This window comes from Schistocerca serialis, chromosome 2, assembly GCF_023864345.2.
Source record: "Schistocerca serialis cubense isolate TAMUIC-IGC-003099 chromosome 2, iqSchSeri2.2, whole genome shotgun sequence".
Classification (NCBI taxonomy): Eukaryota; Metazoa; Arthropoda; class Insecta; order Orthoptera; family Acrididae; genus Schistocerca; species Schistocerca serialis.
Window position 1 is genome coordinate 554,162,605 of NC_064639.1, and position 24,545 is coordinate 554,187,149.

The 24,545-nt window shown below is 42.1% G+C and overlaps 1 protein-coding gene across 1 annotated transcript in view; it reads right to left on the reverse strand.

The window, feature by feature from the left end:
- Positions 1-7,782, reverse strand: part of LOC126456207 (uncharacterized) — a 44,598-nt gene extending 36,816 nt beyond the window's left edge. Inside the window, exon 1 of the mRNA XM_050091961.1 lies at positions 6,959-7,782. Within this exon, the coding sequence (XP_049947918.1) occupies positions 6,959-7,782 (824 nt within the window). The remainder of the gene's footprint in view (positions 1-6,958) is intronic.
- Between the last annotated feature and the right edge of the window lie 16,763 nt (positions 7,783-24,545).

The window sequence follows — 24,545 nt, forward strand, 5'->3', positions numbered from 1 at the left end:
CGAAAACCTTAACAGTTTTCTACTAGGCCTCTATGGGGAGGAGACTCAGAGATTTTGCCGACGTCTTGACCAACGACGGAAGAAGAGGGTGTGATTGATGTTATCTCTCGCTTTTCTGTAGCGGTGCCGAGCTGAAGGGACCACACCAGAGCTCTTGAAATGTAAGGGCCTAATCACCACCGCCCAATCACATCTTACTTATGGCAGAATGGAACGAGCTTCTCTTCTTGAGTGAATTCATGTAACACGGAGATACTCCGCAAATACGGACGAGGAACTTCTGTGCATTTTCTATCGACTAAGGGCAACATGCATCGAGACGACTGGGAAGAGGTCGACAGAATCACTGACAGGAACCTGCAGAACAAACTGAGGGAAAGAAGAAAAAGTTTGCGAGATGCGAGTAGCAAATTAAGAAGGCAGTTACCGACATGTCACGCATAGTAATCAATCTCACCGAACGACAACTAATCAGTCAGGAACAGTCTGTCCTTCCAAATCAAGAGAATTTCGTTATTATCTCGAGGATTATACCTATGGAGAATATCACTTCTAATGCCGAAGCGGCTATTCGGAAAGCTACTAAAATATGCGCTGAAACTGCCAGGATACTGCGCCGAATAAAACCACTAGCTTGCAACATGAAGAAAGAAGAGTTACAAGCTATCAAGATTCATAAAGCCGACAAAAATATATTCGTACTGCCTTCCGATAAGGGATATGCAACTGTCGTAATGAAGAACGAAGAGTATGAGCAGAAGATCCGGGACCAGCTAAATCCGACGACGTACCGAAAACGAAGCACAGATCCGACGCAGTGGATCACACGGACTACGATTTGGTTAATCGAGGCATCTTCTCTCTCGGCGGACATACAGGGGAACCTGCTCAACACAGAAGCCCTACCACCTCGGCTTTATGGATTACCAAATATCCATAAGAATAATGTTCCATTAAGACCGACTGGCAGCGCTTCTGATCTACCGACGATAAACTTGGCTTCTCGGTCCGGTCACACATAGGAAAGGCTGTCATACACATAAATGATTCAGTACATTCCATGAAGAAGCTGTAGAGACTAAAACTTGGACCAAACGACATCCTGATCAGCTTTGCTTTCGTTCCTTTGATTACCAAAGTGCCACTGAGCAATTTGCTGGAGTATATCGGTTCCATTCCCACGCAAGACAAGCTCTTTCATGTATGTCTCACCACAAGCTATTTCATGTGGGACGGAAACTTTCAGTAACATCTAGAAGGTGTCACCTTGCGTAGTCTACGTAGTTCAGTGGTGGCCGACGTCTGCATGGAAAATTTCGAAGCACAGGCGCTGGACTTGGCATCTTGTAAACTTAAGGTGTGGTACAGATGCGTCGACGATACCTTCGTTGTGTGGTGCCAGGCTGAGGAACAGCTCAGTGACACCCTATGACATCTGAACAGTCTCCAGACCAACATACACTGAAGCGCCAAGCAAACCGGTATAGGCTTGCGTATTCGAATATAGAGATATGTAAACAGGCAATATAAGGCGCAGAAGTCGGCAACGCCTACGTAAAACAAGTGCCTGGTGCCGTTGTTAGATCGGTCACTGCTGCTACAATGGCAGGTTATCAAGATTTATGTGAGATTGAGCGTGGTGTTATAGCCGGCACACGAGCGATGGGACAGAGCATCTGCGAGGTAGCAATGACGTGGGTTTTTTTCCGTACGACACAAGTGTACCGTGAATACCAGGAATCCGGTATAACATCAAATGTCTGACATCACTGCGGCCGGAAAAAGATGCTGCAAGATCTTCAGACCAAAGACGACTGAAGAGAATCGTTCAACGTGACAGAAGTGCCACCCTTCTGCAAAATGGTGCAGATTCCAATGCTGGGCCATCAACCAAGTGTCAGCGTACGAACCAATCAACGAAACATCATCGATGTGGGATTTCCACTCGTGTACCCTCGATGACTGCACGACACAAAGCCTTACGCCTCCCCTGTACCCGTGAAAACCGACATTGGACTGAGTCTCATTTCGTCACTTACAGTTGTTTTGCACAAGCAGGATTACGTTCAAAAGATGCAGCGTTGTCCGTCTGATTCAAGATATCGCAGGATCGGCGCTGACGCCGCAGTAAGTATTGAGAGAGGGGCTAACAAACTTCTTAACAAAAAGTTCCTTACCGCATGAGGCCATCGAGAGTCTCATTTCGTAGAAGAGACGCGATCAACACGCTTGTAACCCGAGCAAGCCCAATATGTGAGCCACAGCACCTCAGGCTGGAGGTGCAACACCTGGCACGTGTTCTGAGAAGCAATGGGTACTCCACCAGTTACGTAAGAAGTCTTACAGCATCAAACACTCGGCGAAGTGACACAATGGAAAAAGAAATGTCGTGTTCGATCATTCAGCCAAACATTTCCAGAGTGGCGGACAGAAGCGGTCGTCTACTGCGCATACACGGTGTAACGACTATTTAAAAAAAAATCGGCGAAGGAGGCAAGGAACCCTCTTGTTATGTCCTGAATATATCGAATACCAAGTACATTTTGAAATGTCTGTGTTGGAACGACTGGACGAGCAATCAACAGTAGGATCACTGAACATAAACGGAATTGCAGTTTCGGGCAAATAGAGAACTGGCTATGGCGGAACACGCGCTGTATGAGATCGACGACGTACTGAAATTAGCCGCCACGGAAGTTCTTGCTGTAGAGAAGAGCTGTCACACCCGCTCGTTCAGAGAAGCTACAGAAACACACGAACATGAGAACAGCTTCAACAAGAAAGAAGATAGACTCAAGGTGATCGGATCCTGGATCACAATGCTGCAGAGAACGACCGCTGCAGGCAGCAACGAGAGAACCACAGTGCAAATGACCACAGAAAAACGCCTGGACGTAGACGCACCAGGTACACTTAATCCGCAACCGCGAAGCTCAATCCAGTCTACCATCAGCAATGGAGGGAGAAGCTTCGGCAATGCCAGCCACCACGGTAGCGAAAAGACAGAAAAATTATCAAACAAAAGTCGGCCGAAGAAACTGAGACCGAAGTAACAGGCAATTTGTCAGTATTATTATTTCACACAATCGCTTTTGTGAAGTGCACATTTGTATAAAATGTATAGTCTCAGTACAGAGGAAGGTAGGATACAATGAGCGGAACTTGAAACTTACGAAGCTACTATCATTTGAAATGTTAATGATTACCAAGTTAGATAAATTACATCAACGAACAACATGGCGGTTTACAGTTAGTCAACTGAACCCAGAACCCCATCGAGAAAAGCAAACGAAGGCGTTGTCAATCCAGTTTAGAGCAGAAACGTAACATCAAAAACTGTAAAAAAATAAAATCTTTACAGTCACATGTTTAAGATATTTCAGTACACTGAAAATTAGTTTTATGTCGTACCTATCAAATGGCGTTTCTTGTCCACTAAGAACGATCAAAGACTTGTAGTGGGAAACCGAGCACAAGCAGTTCCTGTTAATCGAAATCTGCACTAAAAGTTGAAAAATTAAATGGATAGTTTTCTCTGGAGGAAAAGAGAACATTTTTCCATTTCCACCAATAAATTTGACTTGAACTCTGAAGTGCTGGCACCGAAGAAAAAGCAGAACCTCAAGTCGCGGTGCACTTGCGAAATACATCGTTCATGTGGGATTTTCCATATTTTGATCACACATTTTAAGCCAAATCTGTTTCAGATTTTTTGTTCTCTGCCTCAAACATGGTGCCAACGGTTGCTCTTACCATAACCTACAGTTGCTTCATAAAATTTATAGCCTTCAGTTGCAGTGATTAATTTCGTAATAGATGCATGAGAGGAGATATTGGTGTGTACATTAAATAACTAGGTTACAAAAATTACTGTGATTTTAGAAGAAGTGGTTACAGAAGCAACATACAACCACACATTTGTAACTTGAGTGAGAATGTTGAAGACATTGCAAAATTGTGACTAATGTGCTGCCTTTCAACCTTCAGTCTTCCAGACATAATCCTTACATTATTTTTGGTACAACTTTTCCAACTTTAATTTCTGTTAGACTGTAACTTTACCTTTCATGTAAAGAGCTGACCTTCTTTCAGAATATCTCATATGTATTCTGTGTAACAGAAAAGCAATGAGCACGTTATTGCACTAGAAGCAAGAGACTGAAAAATACATTTAGCTATCAGCTATCAGCTGATAAAGTCACCGGTCTTCTGACTGGTTTGATTCATCCCGCCGTCTCCAGCCATCCTGATTTAGGTTTTCCGTGATTTCCCTAAAATCGTTTCCGGCAAATTCCGGGATGGTTCCTTTGAAAGGGCACAGCCGATTTCCTTCCCCATCCTTCCCTAACACGAGATTGCGTTCCGTCTCTAATGACCTCGTTGTCGACGGGACGTTAAAAAAAAAAAATCGGCCCGCCACGAATTCTCCTCCTGTGCCAACCTCTTCATCTCAGAGTAGCACTTGCAACCTATGTCCTCAATTATTTTCTAGATGAGAACCAATCTCTCTCTTCCTCTACAATTTTCACCCTCTAAAGCTCCCTCTATTACGATGCAAGTTATTCCCTGATGTCTTACAGTAACAGGTGTCCTACTATCCTGTCCCTTCTTCTCAGTGTTTTCACTTTACTCCTTTCGTCGCCGATTCTGTAGAGAACCTAATTCCTTACCTAATCAGTCCACCTAATTTTCAGCATTCTTCTCCAGCACAACAGCTAAGATGCTTCGATACTCATCTTTTTTGGTTTTTCCAGAGTCCATGTTTCACTGCATACAATGCTGAGCTCCAAACGTACAATCTCAGAAAGTTCTCCCTCAAATTAAGGGCTATGTTTGGTACTAGAAGACTTCTCTTGTCCAGTAAAGCCCTTTTTGTCAGTCTACTCTACTTTTGATGTCCTCCTTGCTCCGTCCGTCGTTCGTTGTTTTGATGCCTAAGTAGCAGAATTCAATAACTTCATCTACTCCGTGATCATCAATCCTGATGCTATGTTTCTCGCTTTTCTCATTTCTACTACTTCTCATTATTTTCGTCTTTCTTCGACTTACTCTCAAACCGCATTCTTCACTCATTAGACGGTTCATTTCATTCAGCAGATTCTTCAGTTCTTCTTGCCTTTCACTGAGAATAACAATGGCATCAGCGAATGATATCGTTGACATCCTTTGACCAAGAATTTTAACTCCACTTTTGAACCTTTCCTTTATTTCCCTCATCGTTTCATTGATGTATAGATTGCACAATAGAGGCGAAAGATCTACATGCCTGTCTTACACCCTTTTTAATCCGTGAACTTCGTTCTCCGTTTGTCACTCTTATTCTTCTTGTACATATTGTATACTATCCGTCTATTCCTGTAGCTTACCCATATTTCTTTCAGAATTTCGAACACCTAGCACCAGATGACAAATCCTGTGAATGTGTCTTGATTTTTATTTAGTCTTGCTTCTATTATCAACCGCAATATCAGAGTAACCTCTCTGGTACCTTTACCATTCCTGAAGCCAAACTGATCGTCATCTAACACGTCCTCAATCTCCTTTTCCATTCTCTGTATACTAATCTTGTCAGCAACTTGGATGCATGAGTTGTTTACTTGTCTGTGCGATAATTCTCACCCTTTTCAGCTCTTGCTATTTTCAGAAATGTGGGGATGATGTTTTTCCGAAAGTCAGATGGCATATCGTCAGTCTACACACCAACTTGACTAGTCATTTTGTTACTACTTCCCCCAATAATATTAGAAATTCTGATGGAATGTTATGTATCCTTTCTGCGTTATTCGAACTTAAGTCGTCCAAAGCTGTTTTAAATTGTGGCTTTTCTAATACTTGGATACGCTACCTCTTCTTTATCTACTACTGTTTCTTCTTCTATCACAACAAACAAGTCTTCCCTCTCGTGGAGGACTTCAGTGTACTCTTTTCACCTATCAGTTCTCTCCCCTGGATTTAACAGAGAAATTCTCAGTGCACTCGTGATGTTACCACCCTCGCTTCTAATTTCACCCAAGATTGTTTTGACTTTACTAAATGCTGAGTCAGTCCTTCTACCGACTGCCATTGCTTTTCCGAATGGTTCAAATGGCTCTGAGCACTATGGGACTCAACATCTTAGGTCATAAGTCCCCTAGAACTTAGAACTACTTAAACCTAACTAACCTAAGGACATCACACACACCCATGCCCGAGGCAGGATTCGAACCTGCGACCGTAGCGGTCCCGCGGTTCCGGACTGCAGCGCCAGAACCGCACGGCCACCGCGGCTGGCTTTCTTTTCCGATTTCTTTACATTTTTCAAGCAGCCATTTCGCCTTTACTTCCCTGCACTTTCTCTTTATTTAATTCCTAAGTGATTTGTGTCTCTATATTCCCGAATTTCCCTGAACATTCATGTACTTCCTTCTTTCATCGATCAGCTGTATTTCTTCTGTTATCCACGGTTTCTTCGCAGTTACTTTCTTTTTATTTTCCTGTACTATATTTTGTTCATAAGATGTAATTATTCATTTTTATAGACTCTTGGGAACATTCTGATTTATACGGGCTGTGGTTGAGAAATTGCGCATCAGTGTATCGGTTGTGTCGTTTTCAAAGGAAACGATTTAGGTCAGCTAAGGAAAAATTCAGTCTGAACGACAAGACGTAGAATCGGTTCTCGGCTCTCTCGGAGTCCGGTGTTTTATCCACTAGGCCAGCTCGTTCGCTCTCACTGTATTAGAGATTGTTGTCTTTAGAGCAGTAATATATGTGACTTCGATTAATGGTACTACAGGAATCGATCAATTGAATGTGTGTGTGCGTGTCTGTGTGTGTGTGTGTGTGTGTGTGTGTGTTGTGTTTGTGTGTGTGTCTGTGTCTGTGTGTGTGTGTTTACATGTGTTTGTTCCTGTGGTAGGTGTTCTTGTGTTTGATGGCACACAAAAATCACTGTTGACCGTTTGTTGCACGGACATACCTGAGCAAACGTTGGTGCGTTTGAATGCACTGGCACAGCTGGTTATACATGTTATCGTGAAAATTCGTCTGTCTGCCTACTACAATTCTACAGCTGGCAGACGCTGCTACATCTGGTCGCAAAGCCTTGATGCGGGCATTGAGAATCCTAAACTGCACCACTGTGTGAATCATGACGACGGCGAAAAAGCAATCGATGGTGACGCCCACGAAGGTGATGAACATCGACGATAAGCACTGCAGAGTGTACAAGAGGGCGTACAGGTAGACACTGGTGGTGTCGGCGCCCGGCACCTGCACGAACGGCAGTTTCCGCTGCCCAGGGTAGGCGATCAGTGGCATCGGCAGCCAGATACCGCCCTGCAGGAATAGGTAGCCGTACGCGAGCAGCGTGATGTACACCGCCTTCCTGTGCGACGCCTTGAACATAGCTCGCAGGCTCTCGTCCGAGGCGCAGAACTCCTTTTGGGCAGATACCAGCTGGTCCGTACGGCGCACCAGCACATTGAACATGGGCCGCCGACGAATGAAGAACGCGAGCTTGACGAAGCCGCCACAGACGGACAGTATGTGGATGAGGGCCATGGTGACCTCCTGCAGATCGCTCCAGCTGACGCAGACGCCCGTCAGGTCCTGCGCCAGCCCTCCGAGGCCCATCGCGAATATGAAGACCGTGTAGGCATGGAAGAGAGCCGAGCCGGGCAACGGCCACACCCCCCACACGTTCAGCTGGCGGATGTTGTACTTCAGCACAGAGTCTGCAGTGTCTCCCCACGTGAGAACGTCTCCTTCCGTCGCCTCGTCATGTGTGTTTCTGCGCTCCATTTTAGTCTTGGCAATAATAGGGTGGATCATAAAACCTAGTTTAGGCCCGCCTATGTTAACCAGGTCAGCGTCTTAACGTAGATTAATCCATCTACAAAGCCTACTCGTCCTTTACGAAAGAAAACTTCATAAACTTTTCTCGTCTCTTCGCTGTTCTCTAGAAACCTGTTATTCTGCCTCGAAAAAAAAGAGAGAATACGACTTCCGAACGCCGCAGCTTCTAATTAGTAGCATAGAATGTAATAATGGAAGGTACACTGCGGCATTAAACGCGGTATAATACGGAGGTAAGCTTAAAATTCTGTGCGATATTTATAAAAGGCACGGCATAGCAAGCTTCGTGCCTCAGTGGAGTTAATAACAAGTTTCAAATCAAACAGAATATACGTGCACGGGCAGATCTTTTGTTCACACACTGTGAAACTCTTAAAGAATAAACAAAGGCTTTATATCCGCCGTTTACATTTCTGTAATACGCTTACCCTTAATTAGAGGGTTTTCAGCGAGTAAATATTTCAGCGGGTGATGAAGCGATCGTTTCGGTAGTTCTGTGTGAAATATTTCATGTGCACGTGCTTAAAGGATCGGAAAACATCTGCATCTGGAGAACAGGTAAAGGTGGTCTTATCCAGAGACTCTGGTTCCATGGACACGTTTTTGATATGTTGACAAAACAAAGGAAAATATGAATGCGTTATACATCAGGTCACACACTGAACACCTTAACATCAATTCCTTGCATGCGTTTCGCTTTCCTTGACATACAAATTCGTGTCAAGCATTAATAGTTTAAGAAAAGAGATACTGGTATCGAGAAAGTTAACTAATATTTCTAGATCATGGCGAACACACTACCAGTAGTATAAACTTCTGTAATCAAAGGACTAGGGAGGTCATAGAAAGCAAAAGAAAAATAAGAATAAACCGACGAACTTAACGCAATACACTAGAAAACACAAACCTAAGGAATTCAGTGGTTCTGTTGGTAATGTAAAACGCAAAATTTGGCAAGGAAAACTGATGAAACGTTGCACGATTAGTAATGGCCTTGGGTAAGCGTCGTTGTCTTGTCAAGTTAGTGTCGCTCGGTTTTGAGTCCCTACAGCGCATAATATACTGCATCCAAATGAAAAGTAACAGCGACTTTATTTCTGTTATCAAATGATAAGTTACCATATGTGCACTTGGTCTATCTGGAATTCTATGGAGTCTAGTGAATATACGAACCGTAGTGCAAGCATGATATTAAGACAAGATATTCAACGTAAATTTTCATTGGGATCTATAGAAGACTTGTCGAGAAGCACAAGGAGCTCTACCAATACCACATAAAAATTAATAACAGTGGAAATGCTGAGTTATAGTCTGGCAGCAAAAACAAATGTAATGTCAATATTAAAACCGTGTCAATCATCATAGTATTTACTTGTTGGTACCACGATGTCAACTTAGGTCGATTCATAAAATTCTTGACGTCTTGCTTGTACAACTCTTCCTCGTGCTCCCTTCACGCACCTGCTACGTATTTCAAACCTTATAAGTTTTTAAGTTTCCAAAATAATGATTAACATTCCGGACACAAAGTCAGATTTTTTTGGGACTATTTCTTTCTCGGTTACAAGTTCCTTTCATTCATTTTATTTAGATTCATCGCACCTGTTTCTAATTTCATTCCTAGGGAATATACATTATATGATCGGAAGTATCAGGATACCTGTTAATGAAGATTAATATTGAGGTTTCTCTACCCGTTTCCGGGTACATATTGAACGAGGTGTCTGAATATCTGTGGAGGGACAGAGCCAATTCTTCTTCAAGAGATGAAACCAAAGACGGTAGTGACGTTGGACGCTGGATTCTCGAGCGAATCAACGTTGTAATTGAGTAAGAACTCTGTGCAAATGAGTCCATTTCAGGAATATTACTGTCCACAAACCACTGAGTCACTCATGCTGCTTCATCTGCTGATACATACAATCGTCGTTTCCGAACAGTTCCTGTATGGTAGACAGGACACAGTTGTGTACAGTGTGTTCATATGCTTCTGCATTTAGTATTTGCTTAATCCCAGTGAGGGGACAACAACTAACCAAGATAACAAACCCCAACAACGTAACTTCATCTTTTCCGTTAAGTGTTTGCGCTATACATGATAGCAGGTAACTTTCTCCAGATATTCGCAAAATGTAGTCCTTCTATTTCATTGCCACACAGTATAATATGATTCATCACTCAAAAATCACTGTTTCCAGTAATCCACTGCCCAGTAGTGTCGCTCTTTGCACCACGTCAAGCACCGCTTAGCGTTGCCGAAAGAAATATGCGTCTTATAAGGAGCTCCTCTACAGATGCACCCCATTATTTTTAACTTCAAACACACAATTTTCCAGCTATCTGCACTGCTGGTAGCAATTTGAAACTCACAAGTGATTCCTTCCACTGAGTTCATGGTATTTTGTAGCCGTCCTTGACAGTGCTCCACGGTCGCGGTCCGTCAGAAAACGAGGTCTGATTGGTCTTGATTTACCTGTGGTTGTTCGTTCGCTTTCAGACATAATCACATTACCAACGTCGATTTGGGCAGCTACGAAGGGTTAAAATGACTTTACTTAGATGACCCCAATGACTGCTGTACGTTAGAAGTCACTAAGCTCTCCTAAACGACCCATTCTGGTGTTACTGCTCCTCTGCTTGCAACACAATACCCCCCGCCCCAACGTTTATGCTGCCGTGTCACCCTCTCGTGACATAACGACCATTCCAAGTTACAAAGTGTAAACTGCTGCTAGAAGAAAATTTCCGTTACCCTATCATAGATTCACTGGTAGTGTGTGGTCCTGCGTTGACGTGAGTGAAATAATCATCGGTGTTTTCGTTAGCTCTTTTTCTCTGTAAAAAAGATTATGCTATATCGTTCGCATACGTAAGATGAGAATTTTCTGAACTCCACTGACGTTTGTTCTACGAGTTCACTTTCTGAATTTCCAAATAGAGGGGGGGGGGGGGGGGGGCAGCTTTTTGCGTTGTTTCAATTACTACATTATTATGTTCAAGAGACCACGATGGCACGATGGAGGTGAAACAGATGCCAAAGTGAAAGGGATTTTCTTTCAGATCGAACGTAAATAAACAGATCTGATGTATATACAGGTCACCTAGAACCAGGAGACATTTTTTCGCAACTCGCGCACGTGTCAGCACCGAAACGCATGGCGTATGCACAAAGGAGAGCAGGTTTGGGGATTCAAACCGACCCCTGGAGTATTGTGAGTAGGAGTTAGATTTCCCATTAGAGCAGGTGTTAGCGTTGACCTGCGCATGGGATCGGCACGGTGAATGCCTGGTTCCTTTGTGTTCTCACACTTACCGTATGTGGAACAACTCCTAACGCGTTCCTAATGCAAAAGAGGAGGTCGCGTTGTCTGACGACAGTAGCTGATCAGTGGGAATGAGCTCTCCCTACTCATCTACGTTTCCAAAATCCTATCTTCCATGGTACACAAGAGATCGAGCAAGGTCGTTATTTTCCTGGAATTTACTCACTTACATAAATGAAATCACAAGATCCACGCCGCGCGGGATTAGCAGAGTGGTCTAAGTCGTTGCAGTCATGGACTGCGAGGCTGGTCCCGGCGAAGGTTCGAGTCCTCCAAAATGGTTCAAATGGCTCTGAGCACTATGCGACTTAGCTTCTGAGCTCATCAGTCGCCTAGAACTTAGAACTAATTAAACCTAACTAACCTAAGGACATCACACACATCCATGCCCGAGGCAGGATTCGAACCTGCGATCGTAGCGGTCGCTCGGTTCCAGACTGTAGCGCCTAGAACCGCACGGCCACTGCGGCCGGCTCGAGTCCTCCCTCGGGCATTGGTGTGTGTGTGTGTGTGTTTGTCCTTAGGATAATTTAGGTTAAGTAGTGTGTAAGCTTAGGGACTGATGACCTTAGCAGTTAAGTCCCATAAGATTTCACACACATTTGAACAATTTATTTTTTTTTTTTTTTAACAAGGACCACGGCCTGCTCTGAACACGGAGAAGCTGTTTAAAACAAAGGCAGCAAATATTGTTCTGTCAGGACTGACTGAAGCTACTAAATAAGTTCTTCGTAATATTTTCTATGCTACACAGCCTTTAAGCCGGTCGTAGTAGCCGAGCGGTTGTAGGCGGTACAGTCTGGAGCCGCGCCACCGCTGCGGTCGCAGGTTCGAATCCTGCCTCGGGCATGGATGTGTATGATGTCCTTAGGTTAGTTAGGTTAAAGTAGTTGTAAGTTCTGGGGGACTGATGACCTCAGACGTTAAGTCCCATACTGCTCAGAGCCATTTGAACCATTTGAACAGCCTGAAAAAAAGGACTGAAACACTCAGAACACATGGTCGAATGTCGATGTAACTTCAGACTTTTACGAGTATACACCATCGTGGGTTATGAAAACGTTTAGAGTTGCAATTCTCTGTGACCGTTCGAATGTGCACCAGCTTGCGATAGTGTTGGTCATAATTAGCGTTGTTATCAGGCCTGGTAGAGTATACAGGCCGTAAAGAGTAAATTTTTCCAACGTACGACAGTGAGCGCATGTGTGCGTACTCATGTGAGACAGCATTATGTTTGTCTGACAGACCGTGATGAACGTAAGAAAAATTATGTACTCACCTTATAATTTATTCTAAATGAAAAGCAGTAAATGAGCCAATATACTTTGTCCCAAGACGTCGGTAGCCCAATTTAAAATCGATGTAGGGAACATCAGCCGTATACAGGAAAAGTAGAATAAGAATAAAGTGGTAAATCAAATGGATGTCAATGATATAAAAACTGATATGAGTAGGTGGTAAAAGCTACGTTACACTGGCAAGCTAAAATAAATCTCAAAGCTTATATGATGTACGATAGGTCAAGTTCAGATAAAATACTGCATACAAAATAGTCCGCCATCGAAATAAAAGGGCTGGAGAAAGGAAAACATAATATGCTATATATAAATACGTAAGGCTTTGCACCGTAGCGACAACATGAGGTCCGCAGTGACCGCCTAGACGAACTGAGCTCAACCGGCGCCAGAGCTGATAAGGAAAACGGGCAGATTATGTCCCTTGGACAAACAGGCAGGAGCTTCTGAGCTATATTTAAAGAGAGCCTAAATGGAGCTAACTATAAGTCAGCTTGAAGTAAGCTTCGGCGTGAGGAGGGACATACCATTACAAATTTGCAAAATAATTTAAAAATTGCTCTTCGGGCAAAGAAGGAACATAATCTCAACATTCTCGAAGAGATCGAAAAATCAAGGTGCAAAAAGCATCTCCCAATTTATAGCCTCATTGGACAGCTAAAGTTGCGTCATTGCAATAGTTTATCAAACTTCTACTGCTTAAACAGAACAACTTACACTGTTTTTTTATTGGCGATTTGTAAAGGAGTTTATTGTTAAAGTTCTATGTAATTCCATTTTTCCACGAACAATACGAGACTGGAACAGAAGGGAGAACCGATAGAGGTATTCAAGGTACTCTCCGCACGCACCGTCAGGTGGCTTGCGGAGTATGGATGTAGATGTAGATGTAGATAGGTCTATTCACTAATTTAAACCATTTTTACACGCGGCTATTTCATAGTCGTTCCTGAAGCGACATTTCTCTACTCCGTTTTTCCGTGCCTAACCTCTACTATTGTTAAGCACTGTGAGATTTCAACAACACTGTTTTTGTATTGGCGATTTATAAAGAAGCGCCGGCCGGGGTGGCCGAGCGGTTCTAGGCGCTACAGTCTGGACGCGCGCGACCGCTACGGTCGCAGGTTCGAATCCTGCCTCGGGCATGGATGTGTGTGATGTCCTTAGGTTAGTTCGGTTTAAGTAGTTCTAAGTTCTAGAGGACTGATGACCTCAGAAGTCAAGTTCCACAGTGCTCAGAGCCATTTTAACCATGTTTATAAAGGAGTTTATTGTTAAAGTTATTTTATATTATCCAACTATGCGTGGTTGCCCTCTTGTTTTAAAAACAAAATATAATGACAGTTGTATTATAGTTTCTTCCACCTTTAACGTGTAAAGGTTCTTGCAAATATGCTACCTAACTTTCTCTGCCACTGTTTCGAATACTATTCCCCTGTCGCCTTCCTTCGCATAGTTTCGTACGCGCTTGCGTCCGTTTTCCTAACCACCGCCGGTGCCGGTTCATCTCAGTTAGTCTAGGCGGGCGCTGCGAACTTCATGTTGTCACGACGATGTTACGCCTTAGCTATGTCTGTTTAAAATTTTGTGCTTTCCTTTCTCCATCCATTTTATTTCGATGACGGTCTATTATGTGTGCAGCGTTTGATCTAAACTTGACTTATCATACAATCGTACAAGCTCTGCTTTGAGATTTATTTTACCTTGCCAGTACTCACCACCTATATACATCACTTGCTTTATCTCTGGCATCAATTTGGTTCACCACTTTATTCTTATTCTACTTTCCTGTCTCTGAGTGATGTTCCACTCATTCTGCTCTATTTTAAAATGGGCTACCGACGTCTTGCGACAAAGTATCTACTGCTTATCGTTTGCAATAAATTATAAATGTGAGTACATAATTTTTCCTACGTTGTTCCGTGTATAGTACAACTACATTTTAACCGAAACAGCACCTTTATTCGTTTTTACTCTTATTTACATACAACTGGACTCCTGAATCTGTGGCTCTAACGCCGTGAAAGTAGTTGGATCACAAATAAAGATTTATCATGCAGCTGACTGTCTGGTGGGATCGTGCGGTATCCAGATTTGTGGGCGTTCGGCTGTGGAAGTAGCCCGGTTGAGGGCTCCATGGGAACATGAGGTTAGACACAATCGCCGCCAAGGTTCCGGTCGAGCACGTCGGACTACCACTATGGAGGATCGTCGTATTGCGTACGAGGCACATCCTAATCCCTTCATATCGGCGCTCGACTCCCGAGAACTCCATGTAACATTCCCTGTCAGCCCGTACAGTTGGTCGGAGACTAGGGGTAACCGGACTAAGGCAACACTTTCTCATTCGCACACTGCCATTAACAACACAATACGGACTGTTGCGTGTAGAGTGTTGCCGTGGAGGTGCAGCATGGACTGCCGATGAATGGTTCAAATGGCTCTAAGCACTATGGCACTTAACATCTGAGGTCATCAGTCCCCCTAGATTTACAACTACTAAGCTAAGGACATTACACACATCCGTGCCCGAGGCAGGATTCGAACCAGCGACCGCAGCAGCAGCGCGGTTCCGGACAAGCGCCTAGAACCACTCGGCCACAGAGGCCGGCACTGCTGATGAATGGCGTCATATTGTGTTCAGCGATGAATCGCGGTTCTGCGATTGAAATCACCCAAATAACGTCACACATCGTCTCAACCCGCGAGGTCTCATTTCTTCTCCTTCTTTGTTTTCTACGTTTGTTGTCAGGTAGTGTATATTCTCTCTTTAGTAATACAAATCCTTCTACCAAGTCCGCCGTAACAATGAATTCCTGGCGTAAAAGTATAGACTTGCACGTAGTTTGAATTACTTCCTTAATTCACATTGAACATTCTCTCTCTAAGACAGAACTCGAAACCTGCTATCTAGTGAGTCGCTACTTTACCGGTCAGTAAAAAGTTAGAAACTTCACATCATAGTTATCAGGTTAGTATGGTCGCAAGGTACTACACGCTTCACTAGTACTCAGTAATTTGATTGCTACGTGGAGTTCACCAGCACAAAAGTCATAATTTCGTCAATAAGTCCCGAAACTTCCAGAAGCGTCATGTACAACAGATCTGTAAAGTTTCTGAAACAATAATTGTCTGGACTAAACGAATTACATTTTCACAAAATTATCACTACTTATCTTCTCTCTACCAATCGTCAATCATCACACCTCGACATGAACGAGAACAAATCTCTGCTACTTGCAGAATACACGATGGTTCTCCATTCTTTATGGCTGAAATATAATGCAGCCAGTCACCTTCATAAATTTTCACGGACAGAGTAGAATTTCCTTCCTTCCCAAAACCCAACTCAGAATATCATTTAATTATTTCCAATTTTTTGTATTTTTCGAAAACAAATAAACTCAATAAATCCCGCCCTTACTTAAGGACAGAAAATTCCGTTTCTAGAATCCGTGGATTGGCTGAATTACAACAACCATTTCATGCCTGTTATATGATACACTGACGATTACATTATGTGATGCACACGCCCATACATCGTTAATTACTGACAAGACCAAGTCTCACAATAACATGAATGTTCTATTCACCCCTCACTGACCTTGACAACACATTAATCGAAGCTAATAATGTCAAACAACTAATAATAATAATAACGGTTTTAAAATTGAAAACAAAATATATGTCTTTACTGTCAGGAACAAAATACTATTTAATTGACAATTTATCGGCAAGATGTTTAATTTAAAACATCTTCTGTTGAATGCACAAAACACATATTAATTGGTCACGATGCTGCTTTTAATTGAAAGCTACAAAATGGTTCAAATGGCTCTGAACACTATGGGACTTATCATCTGAGGTCATCAGGCTCCTAGAACTTAGAACTACTTAAACCTAACTAACCTAAGGACATCACACACATCAATGCCCGAGGCAGGATTATAACCTGCGACCGTAGCGGTCGCGCGGTTCCAGACTGTGGCGCCTAGAACTGCTCGGCCACTTCGGCCGGCCAAAAGCTAGAAAACTTGTAGGTAATTTTACGTAGGTAATTTTGAATATCTGAGGTGTAAAACAGAAATGCGTACGGAATTTAACAGTTGTTATTCTGAAAGGCTACATAAAGTTGCATACCGATTAGTAGATGGGAAACGACTTTACTATTTTTGGAGGTTTGGTATGTCTAGGCAAATTTTAAGTGCACTGCGGGACCAATCCCCAAAAGTGTAGAAGCAAATAAGGAATAAGGACAGCAAACACAAAAATGATTTGGTTACGCTGTCCAGTTACATTAATGCCATCACCTGTCAAAAGCATGAAAAATCACCTTTTGCAGCGCGGACTCGGGAGAACGTGCAAGAAGAGAGACAATGAGATTATGAAAGTTCCTGACACGGATAAGGAGTCATATCGACTGCAGTGTCGTGGTCAGTTTGTAATGCTATTGTAAATATAATACTGCCATTAATCTGTATATTTTAAAATTTTTTGTTCCGTAATAATTTTGAAAAATTAAGCAAATACTATAACGAAAGTAAGCTTTTGTTAAGTGTAATTTATCTGTTTAAAATAACCTCTTTGACGTAGGTGGAATAAACGTATTAAAACATATTTTGTAAATAATTATGTAATATTTCAAGTACAACTGTAATTAATTATGTCAATTTTGTATGTATATGCCGTCATGCAACTGTAGATGGTTCATACTTAGGGTTTTTGTAAGCAGAAGTGTAAATTGAAAAGGTGTAGGGATCATAGGCAGAACGGAACTCCGTTCTGTGGTGGAATGGAAAAGGTGGTGGGGAGCGAGAGTGAGTTTGACGGGCAAGTGGTTCACACAGTCGGTAGCTGCCCTGCAAGTGGTGAACACGCATTACGTTGGTCAAGCACTAGAGGCCCCGAATTTACCTGCAAGACTGGGTTTTGGCCTCGGAAGTGTTCTACATGATTGGCGCAGTACGGCAATAAATTAATAGCTCAGAAGTTTGCAATTTTATCGTCGCCACCAAGAGGAAGACCGAGCTATGTACATTAAGAGCCGTACCTGCGCAATGTTACTATGCAGCACCACCTCACACCACCTTCGACATCAGTAACAGGCAAAGTACTTTATTTAGAAGTGTATCATAATATGAACCATCCATATTCAATCAGTGTAATATAAGTGTTAAATGTACCTTTGTGTTTAACCGTAATTTTCAAAAAAATGGTTCAAATGGCTCTGAGCACTATGGGACTCAACTGCTGTGGTCATAAGTCCCCTAGAACTTAGAACTACTTAAACCTAACTAACTTAAGGACAGCACACAACACCCAGCCATCACGAGGCAGAGAAAATCCCTGACCCCGCCGGGAATCGAACCCGGGAACCCGGGCGTGGGAAGCGAGAACGCTACCGCACGACCACGAGATGCGGGCCGGTAATTTTCCTATTTCATTTACCTCAGTAGGGTCCTTTCGTAAACGAATTTATTCCGAGTATCCTGATGTTTATTGAAGCTTGAATAATAGTAAATTACTGGCAATAGTACTGTTTTGGTAGTAAATTCTGAAAATCATTATTAAATACTAAAGTTTGCACGTATCAGTTTAAGGGCCACCACTTTGCGTGACCATGAGGATAAGTTTTCAATAGCGTTTCTGAAAGTAAAGTAACTGAATTGTTTAACTGCAACAATCTTAACAGTAATTGTTCGTGTTGCTTCTCCATGTCAAAGAAAGCCAGACAAAACATTAACAAATAACAGTCCTAAAGAAATGAAATTTAGTCGTGGTAAACAATAGTTTTGGTCATATGCATGATAGGTATAAGTATAATATTTTCTGTATCCTTGTTGAAATATATGTGTGTCTTCTGTAAATAATTACTGAATTATAGTGATAAATTCCATAAGTAACAGAAAGTGGAATTAATAGTACTTACTGCCAAGTGACCGTAGTAAATGGAAATTAAGTAGTTGTGTTTAAATTACGTAGTAAGTGAAAGTAGTTATTTATTCAGTGTCGAAAATCGACTTCATCTTTTTGTGTAGGCACTGTGCTCGATTTGGGCTGGCGGCCGTTTTATTAAGGAATCCGGTTTATTGTTGAAACAGGCTTTGTCTGTTAAAAGGTTTCCAAAAGTAATTATTCTCACTGTTTGTCCCACAAACTGTATGATTTGGAGAAAAATAGTTCGATACTTTACCATTAGGTTGAACACGGTTAAAATCTCTCTCCGAGAGTCGATGGTTTGGAGTGTTAGTGCTGCGTAATTTTGTAGTTGTGTTCCTGCCGCTACTTACTGCACAGTTCTGACATTCCGAATCGCGGATCTTCCGTCTTTACAGTGATAGAACTTAAACGTTCTGGTACCGTATTGACGAGAACGCGAAAGTGCCGTTGCAAGTTGCGCTACGTTGCTCCGCTGAGAATCAAATGGTTCAAATGGTTCTGAGCACGATGGGACTTAACATCTGAGGTCATCAGTCCCCTAGAACCTAGAACTACGTAAACCTAACTAACCTAAGGACATCATACATATCCATGCCCGAGGCAGGATTCGAACCTGCGACCGTAGCCTAGAACGTCTCTGTCACAGTGGCCGGCCGCTGAGAATCAATGGCGCGAACAGCCCAATAGAGGTGGTCCCAAATATTCTCTAGTGGGTTTAAATCCGGGGAGTTTGTTGGCCAGGGGATTACGGTAAACTCTTACTTGTGCTCTGCGAATCACACACGTACAATTCGGGGTGTGTGACAGGTTGCTTTTTCCTGCTCGTAGATGCCATTATACCGAGGAAAAACAAATTGCATTTAGCGGTGGACATGGTCTCCAAGGACAGATTCGTACTTGCGTTGATCCGGTGTGTCTTCCAGAATGATATGATCACCCAGGGACTGCCACGAAAACATTCCCCAGACCATAACTTTTGCAGGATCTTAGGTTTCAGACGTTTCATTCCGTACGCGCCAACGTCTAACTGTCCGATGGGATATAAAACGTGATTCATCCGTGAAGGCCACCTGCCACCACTCAGTGCGGTACTGGCATGCAAAGTGCAGCTTTTGTTGCCGACGAGCAGCAGCCAGCATGCGTGCATGGACCAGCAGGCGCCTGCTGCGGAAGGCCACTCACAGCAGCGTTCACTGAACAGTCCTTGAGGAGGCACCGCTGGTAGCCTCTTGGTTCATCTGGATGATCAGCTGCTCAACAGTTGCATGTCTATTCGCCCGTACACATCTCCGCAGCTGTCGCTCTCCTCTGTCATCTATGGCCCCTGGTGCACCACACGGCTTCGCCCCCAGTTTTGGATTGCCATCTTTGTCACGCACGTTATAGTTTAACTACGTCGCCACGTGAAAGTTTTACAGTCTCAGCTGTTTCGGAAATTCTTCCATCCTTCTTTCGCCTGAATGCCAATGAATAATTCCCTTCTGTTGGTCAGAAAAGCACTTCCTTTTCCGTATTACGTCGACGAGTGCACTGTTTCCAGTGTCTCCCCGACACACGTTGTGTACCTTCCACTGCTAGTGAACCCACCTGCCGTCTGTGAGTAGTTATCCACAATGACGTCGAACGTAGACAATGGTCACATTAAAGTGTCAGAACATGTACTTCCCAAGTTAGTGTGCGATTTAAAAGGATCTAAGAAACATGACCGGGCTTGCAACGTGCGAGTGCAGAGACGACAGATGCCAAATCCACAGCATGGGCACGCCCTCTGTAGGGCTCTGGGCCACTAAGGCGAATCATGCAGTCTCCTACATGCATATCGCTACGCCACGCACAGTATTCTTTATGGCATGTGGTGTCGTATTTTCACAAGGGTTGGAACTTAAAGTTTTGAATGTGATTACCGTGTTTAATGCATAAGTTCAATGTTATTACCTCAAAGAAGAACGTCATGACCCAATTGAAAACACATCCGAAATTAATTGAAATTCACGTGAGTTGTAGTAAATGAAGCACTTCGAATTATTGATGGATATCCAGCGACATTGACGTTGATGGCTTCTGTAAAGAAAAACTGTTGATATTCCCATGTGTGTCACCTGAAGACTGTATTTCTGGCATTTTCCAAGAGAAACTTTCGTTTCCAAAAACAGTAGCTCCTCGGGTACTCCTCGTTTGTACGTTCTGAACATAGAGCAGAGTTTTGTAAATGTTCCGCTCTTTGTAAACCAGTCAGGGTTGTAACATTAGGGCTCGCAGGGCTTTCAATACAGCGGGCCCGGTACTTAAGGAGTCCTCAGAAAAAGAAATAAAATATTATTGTTATTATCATTAAGGTTAAAAGCGCATATGGAAATGAAGTCCCATGCTTTTTGACAGAGCGTAGGGGAACGATGCGGGAGACCTGCACTGCCGTACTAGGCAAAGTCTTTAATGGAGGTGGTTTGCCGTTGCTTTCCTCCGACCGTAACGGGAATGAATGGTGATGATGAAGACGACACAACACCAGGTAACAATCCCTAACCCCGCCGGGAATCGAACCCGGGAAGCGAAAACGCAACCACCTGACCACGAGCTGCGGACGAACGGTGCATATAAAAAAATTAAAGTATATATAAACATAAAAGCGGAAATGTGTACAAGATAGTCAAGTCAAACGGCAGTCTGAAAAAAAAGCCCAGATCAAAACAGTTTCGTACAGTCGGTCGACGCTGAGCTGAGATGATTGTCCTTGTCGTCTCTCGTAACCCTTCTTTTGCAGCACGTTCCTCGATCGTCTCAAAGAAGCAGCGCGTATTCATTATTACAAAACAATGAAAACAGTGAAAATGTATATAAAAATGTCACATGCAAGTAGAAAATTATTCTTGCTTAGTGTGTAGTTACATGAGATTGTATTAGTAACTGAGACAATTTGCACATTTTCTCTAAACATTTAACATCTGTCACACCTTTATTTGACTACAATACCAATTATCAAATTGCTGTTGTGCTAGTGTAACGACCAGTCAACATCCAGTCCAGTAGAAGAAGAAGGCTCTACACGGGGATTTGACAATGCGTGCTTCATTAAGTGATGTGGCAATTCCAAATCTTGAACAGTTTAAAGTTCAGCATTTTCTCCGTATTTATCTGTGCACTTTTACAGAAAAATGGAACTTTTTGAAATTAAATACGAACAAATAACTGGCTCATAAAATAATGAAAGAAATGGTGTCAGAAATAAAAACAATTTAATAAAACTGAGTAATTTTTTTTCCATTCATAGTTTTAGTGCTAACTCAATGCTTATAGAAATGAGTGCGCTTCGGAAGTGCAAATGGCAACAGCAGTCGTGAAAGCGAAAAATAAGACTGTCACAAAATCGCCATAAGTATAATTAGGTCTATTAATACAGCAGACTGTTGAAATGATCGGGCAGTTTGTCGGTTAGATACAAGCAATGAAACTACGAAGGTCTTTGTTAGACAAAACCATTATCAGGTGGCGGGTCCATTCCCCAAAGGTGTTAAGCAGGAAAACACGTCCTTCTCCACTAAGCATTACGAAAAGTTCACATTCATAGGATAAAGAATTTGGAGAGAATTACTGTGTTATTCATCTAAAAGTATCACAGCACTGTGAACCTTCTAGGCTCTTTAGAGGACATAAATTGTCGTCATCTTGGAAGGGAGGTGACTAACCAAAGATAGTGCAACAAAAACTAGCTGTGCACATTAAAGCGGATGTGTCGTAAGAAAAACATAGTTGAAGCGGGTATGGATTAAAAGCTAGAGATAAGTGAGAACTTATGAAAATATATCGTTGAGTGTATTGTGAATGTGAAGTTAACACTGGCTTCCAATAATATAGCTTTTTGGGGTCATACGAAGGGAACTGAAAAAAAAAGCAGTATAATCTGTTTAGCATTTATCGAACTTCCCGCAAAGCACGATCCCGTATTAAGCGATGTAATAAAGAAACCAAAAATACGCAAAAGTACCTTAGCCCTTCTATTCATCATGTGTTAATAAATGTCCTATCCCGTGCCGTTGAAACTGAAATTATTAATGACATTAAATCCGACCCAGTCTTTATTACAAATACGACGTTGAACATTACAAAAAGAGGTCAACTAACTCAGATATTTAGGTATGTTACAGTTTCCCAAGCTTTCTAGGTTTTTGTGAAATAAAAGATTGAATTGCTTTAGGAATAGAAAAGAAAATAATAGCTGCAACAGATGAATAATGACACTTTTTAACAAAATGCCGTGGAGAGGTTTATGATCGTTGTAGCAATACGTCAAACATCTGCAAAGGTGTTAGTAGGTGAATTCAACAAAGGCAAAGAAATGCAAAATATGTTAATTGTACAAAGCATAATTTAAATCTCGTACTTAACGAAAATACATGTGTAATTCAAGAAGTGAAGTCTTTTTATGACAGAGCAGAAAGTTTGTATATTTCTTTCAGTGGTAGTATTAAAAGATGAGAACTTTTATACCTTCTTGTACCTTAAAAAAGCTTTGCCCAATACGTTGGTCTTCGGGATAGTAATCTGTTAAAATCCTTCCTTATGCTTATGTCAAAAACAATGTTTATATCCAACAAACGGGAAGAAAGAGAACAACTGTTGTTTTGAAAAAACAATTAGAGAAGTTTGTTTTCAGATAGTGATTTTAGATTTTACTAATTTAGCACCTCAAATTATGCAATCGGGAAACGTAAAGGTTGCTAAAGCGTCTACTCCTGTTCAGAATGCAGCTGGTAATTCATCTTACTATCGAAAAAAATTTGAAGAAGCAGTGTCATCAGTTGCATCTTTGACAGAGAAGTGGGGCACTTCACCACAACTTGAAAGTAAAAGAATTCAAAAAGCGAAAAAAACATTTTGATGAATTGTGTCAAGATAATAAATGGTTCAAATGGCTCTGAGCACTATGGGACTTAACTGCTGAGGTCATCAGTCCCCTAGAACGTAGAACTACTTAAACCTAACTAAGCTAACGACATCACACACATCCATGCCCGAGGCAGGATTCGAACCTGCGACCGTATCGGTCACGTGGTTCCAGACTGTAGCGCCTAGAACCACTCGGGCACACCGGCCGGCTCAGTATAATAGACAAGTGGATAAAATATGTATTTCAGAGCTGCTGTTTTGATGGCCTTTTGACTATTACTGTATCCGAATTAAAAAGTACATTTGAGGGTACGCATAATGTTAACAATTTTCTCAAAATTAATTTCTTATCTAATATATGCTTCAGAAGAAGAAATTCACAATACTTGTATAGCAAATTCGCGGACCGGGTTATAGGTTTCAAAAATGTTCTGAATGAAGACATATCCTCATTAACCTCTGTAGCTGACTTAACAAAATAGCATTTTTCCTGTTTGTAACCATTCCTGTCATTGTTTTCTCGGCTAATTGTGCATTTTCGAAGCTTAGCCTTAAATAGAACCGTCTTCGGAATTCTTCGACCCAAGACACAGTCAACTCAACATCCTCAGTATCGAAAGTGAAACAGCTATAGCCATTGACAGTGAAGACATCAATGCCTTCGCATCAGAGAAAGCAAGACACATGGTCCATTGTCACTAGAGATCAACCGGAGTACCTGAGGTTCGATAAATTCATAAGTCAACAGGTAGAAATGTTGGCCTATACTTACTGGTACTGACTGTCAGTCACTACAATGTATTTAATTTTTAATAAAATAAACCAGTATTAATTATTACGATTAATACTTCAAAAATAGTCAATGAACAATCCCGCTTTTGTTTCTGTTTTGTTTCATTTCTACTTCTACCTCTCGGAATTGAAGTTACGTTACTTAGTGACAAGTTATACATTTTATTTTACTGGGCCCGAAATCTCATTTTTGCGGCGGTACCGTACCGCGTACGTTACGCCTTGTAGACGTTGTCGGGAATGGTGGACAGTAATAATAGGTCATGCAAAGACAATGTATCATAAAAAATATGTCGATTCCATTTACAATTTTTTGAAGATTGGAGACATGTGTTTTGTATCAATTGAACAGCGGAAAGGTTCACCATGATTTACGTTCTTAGCCGTTCTCACTGACGAAACACCATACATTGCAAGAATTGAGCAAAGTTCATCTTGTGATCGTGATGCAGATTTGCAATAAAATAGACCTATG